This window comes from Nannospalax galili, unplaced genomic scaffold, assembly GCF_000622305.1.
Source record: "Nannospalax galili isolate Female #2095 unplaced genomic scaffold, S.galili_v1.0 scaffold342, whole genome shotgun sequence".
In the NCBI taxonomy this organism is placed as follows: Eukaryota; Metazoa; Chordata; class Mammalia; order Rodentia; family Spalacidae; genus Nannospalax; species Nannospalax galili.
In genome coordinates this window covers 1,441,785-1,452,847 of record NW_008349359.1, presented here as the reverse complement: position 1 = coordinate 1,452,847, position 11,063 = coordinate 1,441,785, and the positions used below count along the sequence as shown (strand labels likewise).

The window sequence follows — 11,063 nt, the reverse complement described above, 5'->3', positions numbered from 1 at the left end:
GTGGAATATTTGCATTCCACAACTATCTTGGAGATGGGATCCAAGTCAAACCACAATTTATTTAGGTTTCATGTACACCTTATACATACATATATAGCATAATTTAAAAAAATATTTATTTTTTTTTTAATTTTATGTGTATGCGTGTATTGCCTGCATGTAGGTAAGTGCACCCATGTCGTGCAATGCCTGCGGAGGACAGAAGAGACTGTCAGATCCCCTGGAACTGGAGTTACGGACAGTTGTTAGCTGCCATGTGGGTGCTGGGATTCAAACCCGGGTCTTCTGCAAGAGCACTCAGTGCTCTTAACTGCTGCGCTGTCTCTCCAGTCCAGCATAATTTTACACAGTAGTTTTACGTGTGCTTGTATTGTGACTGAAATTTGTCACATGAGGTAATTTATCAAATTTTCTACTTGCTGATAATCAGAATGTTTTTAATTTTGGATTATTTCAAATTTTGGATTTTAGATTAAGAAAGTTCAGGTCAGTACATTACAAACTGCCTGACTATCATGCAAGTTATATTCTGCAGTGGTTTCTTAAGTCCTGGGCAGGGAAGGAGAATACAAAAATCTCCATACCTATTAGTTCAGTCTTACTTCATTAAAAATTTGAGAAAAGGGGGTTGGAGAAATGGCTCAGCAGTTAAGAGCACTTGTTCCAGGGTTTGGGTCCCAGCACCCACATGGTAGCTATTAAAAAAAAAAAAAATTATAATTCTATTTCCAAGGGATGTGATACCCTCTTCTGTCCCCCTCAGGCACTGTATGTATGTGGTACCCTTACAAAACACTCATACACTTAAGATTAAAAGTAAATAATTTTTAAAAATCTGACAAAAAACTTCTTTCAAAATAATGAGGTAAAGAGAAAACACTGTTCTTCTCATCCACGAAAGACGGTAGCAATGAGTAAATTTCAATAATGTTTTTTAAAGATTTATTATTTTGATGTGTGCCTGTGGAAGTTTACATGTACTGTGTGTGCAAGAATTCATGGATCCCTTGGAACTGGAATTACAGGAAGTTGTAAACTGCCATGTAGGTGCTGGGAACCAAACCCCAGACCTCTGTAAGAGCAGTAAGCACTTTCTACTGCTGAGTTCTCTCTCCAGACCCAACAACAAAGTTTTGGAAAGTAGATAAAATTATTAATGTAGTCTCTTTAGCCCAATGTAGTTAATCATAAAAATCAAGTAGCCCTGGCAATAATGTGAGATACTTCTATTTATCTCCTCTTATGAAACTGTATGTGATGTCAATGAGCAAGAATAAACCTTTCTGATTGTGGCTTAGGTTTTAATTCAGAGCTTCTCTCTCCAAAGAATTTTCTACATGCCAATTTAATATATAGAAAAGACATATTTTTGTCCTACAACAACAGCTATACCTACAAAATCTCATGAATAAAAGAAAAATAAGTTAACTACATTTCAATTTTTTTTAGGTGATATGTGCTTGGATAACATTTTACTAAATTAAAATTTTTCCCTGGGCTGTAGCTTAGTGGCAAGAGTGCCTGCCTAGGTTCAACCACCCAGTGCTGAAAACAAACACAAACACACACACACACACATACACACACACACACACACACACACACACACACACACACACACAATTCCCTCCCAGTCAGATACACTCCTATCTTAAAAATAAATGTTGTCTTTTCTCTACTATCCCTAACAGTCTATGTTTTTGTTTTGAAATTTTTCTGCCATTAACACAGTCTAAGACCCAGACTGAATCCTGGACTATCTTTGCTGGCTTATCAAAGAATCACTAGAGCCCAGACAATATAGCTTAAGAAGAGAAACTTTCTGAAAATAACAGAACACTATAAGCTAATACAAAACTCTGTATTTCTGTTCATAAATATGCCCAAAGTTCACCCTCTGTAACCATCTAACCTAAACTTTTCGCCAAAAGGAATGTTTTTATTACCCAGATCCCGGAAAATATGAACATAAATGATATAAGCCCCACCCCCACCCCCACCCAACAAAGTGTTACCTAAGTAAAAAAAGGTGCTATACCCAGATTAAAGATAATTCTCACCTGGATAAGCCCAGATGTAGTTGAACTGGGTTTACGTTTATAGGCCACTAGTTTCCCTGCAGGAGAAAGCCCTGCATAAAAAGGAAGACCTTTGCCTCCATGTAATTTCTCCCTCACTGAATCCAGGGCTTCTGTCTGCACAGGAGAGATATCATCCATTTTCCCAGGGGACAATGAACCATCAGGAGTCTCTGATCCAGATTTCTCAGCCATATCATCCTGGTCTTGACATGATGGCATAGAAATTTTCACACGAGAAGAATAAACAGGAGGGTTCTTCTCACCCCGACACTTTCGCTGAGAAGCCAACTCAATGATGAAGCTGCCCACCTTTAGTGATTGTGGCATGTTGCTATTAATGTGCTGAGATAAGATGCTCAAAATCTTGTTGCGATCTTCTTCCCAATTGCAATCTGAGATGATCTCTATCAGTTTGGTGGGACCACCAGGTGACCTCTGATGTACATAAGAGGTAGAAGAGGACTCTCCTTCATTGCAGGATTTCCAGCTTTTTTCTGTTAAAAGAAATTAGAAAGATATTTATACATCACACCCATTCTGTACTGAACTTTGAACAAAATTCATGTTTCTTTCTCACTGTCCCAGTTCCTAACATGTAAAAAACTTAACATTCATAATTTCAAGTTTGCCAGGAAAGAAAAAAAAGGTCTCACAGAATTGCACTACAATTGCCTTCACTACCCCACTGACTAAAATTCTCATAAAAAGGAAATTCTCTTAACACTGCTCTAAAAGGCCATAACTACTGCATAACAAAGTACTACCTTGCAAACAGTGTGACCTATAATTAAGGTTAAGCTTACTTAATAGAGGTTACTGTTCTGATGTCCAAACAGGCAAAATAAAGACACTTGCAAGCTTGCCTTGAAACATGTGAGGGTAAGAATCAACAAAAAAAAAAAAAGAAAGAAAGGAAAAAAAAAAACAAAAAAACAAAAACAGAATTTAGGCTTAAAAGAAAACAGAAAAGAAAAAAAGAGGTCAGCAAGACAGCTGGGGTTAAAGGCATTTGTCACCAAGTCTACTGACCTGAGTTCAACCTCCTGGACCCACATGGTAGAAAGAGAGAAAAAAAACTCCCCTAAATTGTCCTGTGATCATCACACGTGTACCATAGCAAATACACAACTGCCACCACCCCATAAAACAATTTCAGAAGAATTTTAAAGGCATACTCTACAGTAGTTTCTATTGCAAATTCTTCTGTGCCTCTAGATATGGTTGCTCCATTTCTACACATCAACGTATTTCAATTCACAGTGACATGCTGACAAGATATGTATCTCATGAGGCTCCCATGAGGTTCCTAGATTTCTAAAGCAGGGCTTCTCAAACAATATTCTACAGTTATGTCAAGGATACAGGCTCCACCATCCCCAGGTTGCTCATGATCTCAAGCAGGTTCTTTCTACTCCAGTAGCCTCCTTTAGTTTCTTGAACGTAGTATAAAAACACTATATTTTGTGTATACCATGTCATTTTTAAAAGTACTGCTGCTTAACTATTTAAGTCTTAAGAAGTATAACCAAACCAGGTAACTTCTTATTTGTTGGGGTCATAATCTCTTCACAGCAATTCTGGCAGTAGCCTCTTCTAGATAAATCAGTGATAGCCCTTCCATTATGCCTCTACATTTTCCCAGTGGTGGTAGCTAAGGGAAGACCTAAGACAAAATTCAATAGCTAATGATGTCTGTATTGCTGTGGTTTAGAAAGAGGTTTAAAGAAAACTTCTCAAAAAGACCAAAACAAAAAACAAACAAACAAACAACTTCACTGATCTGATGCTTACATGTCTTTTGCCATAAAATACTACTACCTAAAAGCAGATTTTTGAAGATTCTTAAATCAAAAAATGAGACAATATTTTTGCTTCTTTCTATTTTTGGCAGAGAAAAAAACATAGACTCATAGATTCTAGATTGCTGGTCTGAGATTTCTGCCACTAAATAATCAGGACCTGGGGCTGGAGAGATGGCTCAGTGGGTAAGAGCACTGACTGCTCTTGCAGAAGACCTGGGGTCAATTCCCAGCACCCACATGATGGCTAAAAACCGTCCTTAACTCCAGTTCCAGGGGAATCAGAAGCCCTCTTCTGACCTCTGTGGCATTACATGACACGGGTGCACTCACATACATGCAGGCAATACATTCATATACATAAAATAAAAATAATAAAATATTTAAACAAATCAGGACCTATATAATAATTACAATAAAATGTTAAGATCTAGTTTTTATTCTGACCTTGTGATTTATCAGTATCATCCTCCAAGTCACAAATGAGTTGTTTTAAAGACTGTTCAGAATCAGGTTCCTAAGGAAAGGAGTAATATAGAAAATATTGCAATTCAATATATATTTGTTATCTACAAATAGAATAATTCACAACTTCACACCTGCCCACATAGTTCTATTACTACCATATTATACATATATCTAAACAAGTAGACCTACACTCTAATCTTCTTAAAAATTACTGAGTCACTTAGAAAATAAATTATATACTATATTCTAGTACAGAAGGAACAGTATCTGTTGTTTTACAGGATAAGCTTCAGTTATTTAGAAAATTCACCAATGTGAAAAAGATACAAATCCTATTAATTATAGGCAAGTATTTTGTGTTGTTTTAATTACTATAAGGTCTTAGTAACATTGAATTGAGGGATAGATTATTTGAATAGATATACAGAGAAACCAATTGGTTTACATATCATGGGATGTGCACAGAAAATTATAACAGTAATGCAAATTCTTATAACAGCCAACAGGGAATTGGAGATTTTTAAAAAGTTATATGAAGCAGGGCCCAGCATGGTGGCACACACCTTTTAATCCCAGCACTCAGGAGGCAGAGGCAGGTGGAGCTCTATGAGTTTTGAGGCCAGCCTGGTCTACATAGTGAGTTCCAGACCAGCTGGTGCTATAGGGAGAGCCTGTCTCCAAAGGACCCCCCAAAAAAAGTTATATGAAACAAGCAATTCACCTTTGTACTATGTTTCTCAGGACTAGAATAACATGAGCTCTGCTGGTGAAATGATGGAGTTGGGGATAGGGATGGGGATGGCTGTCTCTGTTCCTCTTTCTTTCTTTCATATACTCGAACTCGGGCACAAGTCATCATACTTTCAAAGTACAAATAGACTGGATCTTTGTCCTCTTCTCGTATCTGTAAGTTTCAGAAGTAAGAAACACTCTGTTACAGTAGTGAAAAAAGCATTTCCTAGAATCCAAAAGTTTAAACTTTGTTTCCATTAAAGAAGTAAAAATTTCTATTTCTCCTCCTTTGGTGTTTCAAGAGTGAGTTTCATGTAGCCCAGGCTGGCCTTCAACCTGACACTGACCTTAAACTTCTTATCTTCTTGCTGCCACCTCCCCAGTGCTGGAATTACAGATCTGTGCTGCCATGCGGCAGCTGAATTTCTAACACAGTTATCTATTTATGTGTGTGTGCTCATATGCATGCCATGGTGCATATGTGACAGTCAGAGGACCAATCACAGGAGCTGGCTGTCTCCTACACCATGTGGGTTCCGGGAAAAGAACTCAGGTCATCAGGCTGGTGGCTGCTGAGCCATCTTGCTGGCTCTAGTTGAAAAGAAAATTTTTTTAATTTATTATTTTTATTTTATGTGTATATGTGTATTGCCTGTATGTAGGTAAGTGCACCTGTGTCATGCAATGCCCGCGGAGGACAGAAGAGGCTGTTGGATCCCCTGGAACTGGAGTTAGGACAGTTGTTAGCTGCCATGTGGGTGCTGGGATTCAAACCCAGGTTTTCTGCAAAAACAACCAGTGTTTTTAACTGCTGAGCCATCTCTCCAGCCTCTAGCTGAAAATTTTTTAATGTAAGCTCTAAAATTAGGTAACAAGCTAAAGTCTGCAGTAGTTAGAAAAAAATCCAGTTCTCTCGTAAGAAATTTAGGATCAAGCCACAGCAGTGATTCCCAAGTCATCTGTGGTGAAGATGCATTTGTTAATTATCAGTCTATCACAGACTAATACTTTGGCAAAACACAATAAAATAAATCAGGACAGCAAAAAACGTGTAAAATTGCAAGCCAAAGGTTTTTAATATCAGATTTAATAGTTTAATCAATTTGCTGAAGAAGTTATAAAATATTTAATTTTCTGTTCTTACTACACAACAGATCAGAAGCCATTTTAGTATAGCTATACAGTGTAGAATTGTACTAAAACATCATTCGTTCTTCACTGGGCATGGTGGTGCATGCCTCTAATGCCAGCATTCAGGGGGGCAGAGGTAGAAGCATTTGCATTCCAGGCCATCCAGGCTTATATATTGAGAGTCTGTCTCAACAACAACAACAAAAAAAACAAACAAATGACCCCCTTTAACAAGTTAATAGGGAAGACTGAAACAGATTCAGTAATCAGAATAGCTTAAGATACTGAAAACTAAAGAATCATTCTTTCACGTAAATCATTCTTAACAGTCACATAGTATCAAGAGATCTTGAACTTTACTGCTATTACTATACATAAAACTTCCTTAAGACCGTTTCGTTTTTTCTTTTTCTTTTCACTTTATATATATGTATATATGAGTGTTTTGCCTGCATGTATGGAAGTACACCATGTGTGCAATGCCCACGGAAGCCAGATAACAGTAGGAGTCCCTTGTAACTGGAGTTTCAGATGGTTGTTAGCTGTCATGTGAGTGCTAGGAACCAAACCTGAATGCTCTGCAGGAACAGCCAATGCTCTTAACTGCTCCAGTCCCTAAAGGGCTTTTTCTTGGGGGCTGGAGAGATGGCTCAATGGTTAAGAGCACTGGCTGCTCTTGCAGAGAGCCCAGGTTCAGTTCGCATCACCCACATGACAGGTAACAACTGTCCGTAACTCCAGTTCCAGGGGATCTGATGCCCTCTTCTGTCCTCTGTGGGCATTGCACAACATGGGTGCACTTACACACATGCAGGCATAACACTCATACACAAAAATAAAAATGAATAAATCAAAAATTTTTTTTTGATTTTTTTTTAAGCTATTTTTGATTAGGCACATATCTCAATTATTCAATATTCTACACTATCTTTAAAAGACTTTGCAATTCACACCAAAAAAGCTCATTTTGAGGTTATTGTGACAAATACACCATACTAATATAAAATGTTAATTATAATAGAAACTAAATGCAATGTATAGAGAACTCCATACTCCTTGGAAAAAGTTTTATTAAAAAATATTGTTTTTTATGTGTATGAGTGTATTGCCTGCATGTACATAAGTGCACCCATGTGGTACAATGCCCATGGAGGTCAGAAGAAGGCATCAAATCCCCTGGAACTGGAATTATGGATGACTGGTAACTGCCATGTGGGTGCCGGGATTCAAACCTGGGTCCTTTGCAAGAGCAGCCAGTGCTCTTAATCGCTGAGACATCTCTCCAGCCCAGAAAAAAATGTTCTATTCAATTAAAAGCTATGGGGAAAGACCAGGCATGGTGACACACTCCTTTAGCTCCAGCACTCAGGAGGCAGAGGCAGGTGGATCTCTGTGAGATCAAGGCCAGCCAGGTCTACATAGCGAGGGCCAGGCCAGCTGGGGTTACAGGGACATCCTCTCTCACAAAGACAAAATTTTAAAAAAAAGCTATGGGGGAAAAAAAATCCCTATTTCTGTGAACTAGAAGAGAAATTTGGCTGTCTTTAATTACTACCCACCTTCACTTTTATCACATTTTAAAAGTGCCAAAAAATAAACTGATTAAGTAAGCCAAAGAGGAAGATGCCTTATAGACATATTACCTAAAAGCAAAACTGTTCACAGACTATTAGCCAAAACGGTTGAAATCTATCACCTTTAAAAATGACTTACATAACTTGCAATTTAAAAAAAATTAAACTCCAGACTTACCACAGGATTGGGTTTGGGAGTATATGTCCGTGCAGGTTTAATTCCAGTAAGTAGTTTGCCCTTCACAGTAGTAGATAATACTTCTGAAGGAGGCAGCACCAATGGCTTCATAGGCTCGATGACAGAGGGTGTTGGGATATAAACTGGCTCTGGATCTACTTCACCTTCTACTTTCACCCACAATGGGTAATGTCGAACAGGCTGTTCAGGCTCTGCTTCACATATAGCTTAACAAATAAGGAGATGATTTTAGCACTGAAACAATGCCAAAACAAAATATGCTCCCTAAAAGACCTCTAGTTGTCCTCATGTACATATTTATTCATCTATTAATCAAATATTCGTTGAATACCTAATGTCAACAAAGAATAAAACAAAATACATATACCTTAGGCATCTTTTGTCAAATTTATCATTGTGTCATCTCTTAAGATGTTATCTTAAAAATTATTTGTGTGTGTGTGTGTGTATGTGTGTGCGTGCACATGTGTATGTGCACCTATGCAACAGAGCACGTATGGAAATATCAAAGGACAACTTGCAGGAGTCAGTTCTTTCATTCCACCACAAGGGTCCTAGAGAATCAATCTCAGGTTGTCAGGCTTGGTAGCAAGTGTGTTTAGCAGCTGAGCCATCTTGCCAGACATAGATGTTACTTTAAATGCTATTTTTATTTTAACTACAATTGTTTGTTGCTTATATATTGTATGCTAATGATATACGCTGTGGTCTCACTAAACTATTCTAGTAGTTTTTCTATAGATGACTTAGGATTTTCTCTGTAGGGACAAAGTCAGTTTTACTTCTTCCTTTCCAGTCTGGATGTCCTTCTTTTTCATACCTTATCACACTGGCTAGTACCTTCAGCATGTAGTTTTTCTAGGATTAGTCTGTTCATTTGTAGAGTCTGACCATTACCCAGGTTGATCTAGAATTTCTGGACTCAAGCAATCCTACCTCAGCCTTAGACTATATACTTAGACTATATATAGGCCATGCCTCTACACCTGGATCTTCAGTGTGATGTTTTACAGAAGTGGTTGAAAGCATACATTCTTCCTCATTCTCAGTCTTTGGAGCAAGAGAATATTAGCTCAGTCTTTCATGATTAGTACATAGAATGAAAAGTGTTTCAGAGATTCTCATCAGAGAGATGAAGCTCCTTTCTGTTCCTGGTGGCCTGGAATTTTTATCAGAAATGTATTTTGTCAATTCTTTAAAAATACCCATTGAAATGATTGTATGGCCTCTTTAAAAGTTTGTTCTGGTAATGGCAAACTATGTTAACTGCTTTCAACTGTTAAACAAACTTTTCACTCCTGGGATCAACCTTGCACTCCACTTGGTCATGATGCAGTAACCTTTAAATATATAGTTGGAGGGGCTGGAGAGATGGCTCAGCAGTTAAGAGCACTGGCTGCAAGACCCAGGTTCGATTCCCAGCACCTACATGGCGGCTACAAACTGTTCTTAACTCCAGTTCCAGGGGAATCCAAAGCCTACTTCTGACCTCCGTGGCATTGCATGACATGGGTGCACTCACATACATTCAGGCAATATACTCATATACATAAAATAAAAATTTTTTAAAAAAAGAGTGAAAACCAAAGCTAGTATAAGGAGGTGGATTAAAAATTCAAGAAACCACCAGGCGTGGCGGTTAATCCCAGCACTTGGGAGGCAGAGGCAGGCGGATCTTTGTGAGTTCGAGGCCAGCCTGGTCTACATAGTGAGTTCCAGTTTTAGAATCAAACCAGAAAAAGGACATGGAGACTTGCAAGTCAGAGAAACGTATCTACGTGAGCTTGGAGAGTAATTAAACTAAGCATCAATCAGGTCATTTGAAAAATGGAGAATAAAACTTCTTCATTTTAAGATTGTAAAACTGGCATGATATAATCCTTACAGGGTATCCAATGGTGTTAGTTCTTCCCCTTTGCGCCAATGGACTAATAGATTTTTAATAGTAGAAATCCTTTAAGTCTATTATAAATTACAAAAAAATGAATCATAAATGCCTAAATTTCATGGAGAAGAAAAAGTTTTAATTTACATACCAGCTATAAAATGTATATGTAAATGTGTAAAAAGCCAGACAACGAAATATACAAAGGAAAACCAATTTTATATCAAAGACCCATTGTCAAAGGTCCTACAAGTAACTAGTTTTAGTTATTTGTAACATTAGTGGTTATCTCAACCATCTTAAAATGTTCACATCTGAATTTCATAATTTAGCAGAAGCTAAGGAGTCAGTACAATGAAAGGAAATTAGCACCTTAGCCTTTTTCCACTTCTAACCTTTGTCAACTACAGTATTGTTTTCATACTGCCACTGAGTTTATGTTACAGATTCCTGTTCTATGTTTAAGCCTTTACCAGTTTGTACATGATCATTCAATTCTAAAAAAAAAAAAAAAACCACAAAGCCCATATGAATTCACAAAACTTGAAGTATATCACTATTTCGATAAAGTAGGCAATACTGTTAAAATAACCATCTACAAAAACTAGGATTACAATTTTAAGTCAACTAATACTCACTGTATTCCAGTTTCTTTCTCTTCTTTTTCTCCTTCAATGGTTCCTCCTCCTCCTCTCTGACTCCTTCTTCCCTTGCTTCTTCTCCCAATGAATCATAAAATACTGGATCTCGATGAGTAGACTTTTTTTGAAAATGCTTTGTTTTAGATCCCCCTTTAACAAGCACAACTTTTCTTTTCAAACAAGTGCAGCCAAACATGCAGTCTGGTCGACGGCAGTGAGCGGGTTGGCGCTTCTCCAAAGCTAGACTGGAACATATACAACCCAGGCGACAGAAGTCGTTGTTGCACGGAGGAGCTCGTTTCCTTATAATTGTGTGGATAGGTTTAGTTTTCAGAGATGCCTAATGTTAAGACAGAAAGTTTTAATTCTACTAATTCATTCCCCAAGACCACCAACAATTTATAGTCACATATTGATCTTTCTTCTCTGATTTTGAGTACTATAGCAGAAGACAAACACAAGATTCAAAAGACAGACTGCATACAACAAGGGCTCTGAACAAGCTACTATTTTTTTTTTTTTTTTTTTTTTTTTTTTTTTTTTTTTAACGGTT

General features: G+C 37.6%; 1 protein-coding gene across 11 annotated transcripts in view; it reads right to left on the bottom strand.

The window, feature by feature from the left end:
* The window catches only part of Mga (MAX dimerization protein MGA), a 116,142-nt gene that overhangs the window by 28,430 nt on the left and 76,649 nt on the right, over window positions 1-11,063 (bottom strand). For all 11 annotated transcript variants that reach the window (XM_029570273.1, XM_029570270.1, XM_029570280.1 and 8 more), the window contains 5 exons: window positions 10,508-10,850; window positions 7,964-8,190; window positions 5,070-5,252; window positions 4,328-4,397; window positions 2,061-2,575 (listed from right to left, as the gene is read on the bottom strand). In XM_029570273.1, coding sequence (XP_029426133.1) covers window positions 2,061-2,575; window positions 4,328-4,397; window positions 5,070-5,252; window positions 7,964-8,190; window positions 10,508-10,850 — 1,338 coding nt within the window. The remainder of the gene's footprint in view (window positions 1-2,060; window positions 2,576-4,327; window positions 4,398-5,069; window positions 5,253-7,963; window positions 8,191-10,507; window positions 10,851-11,063) is intronic.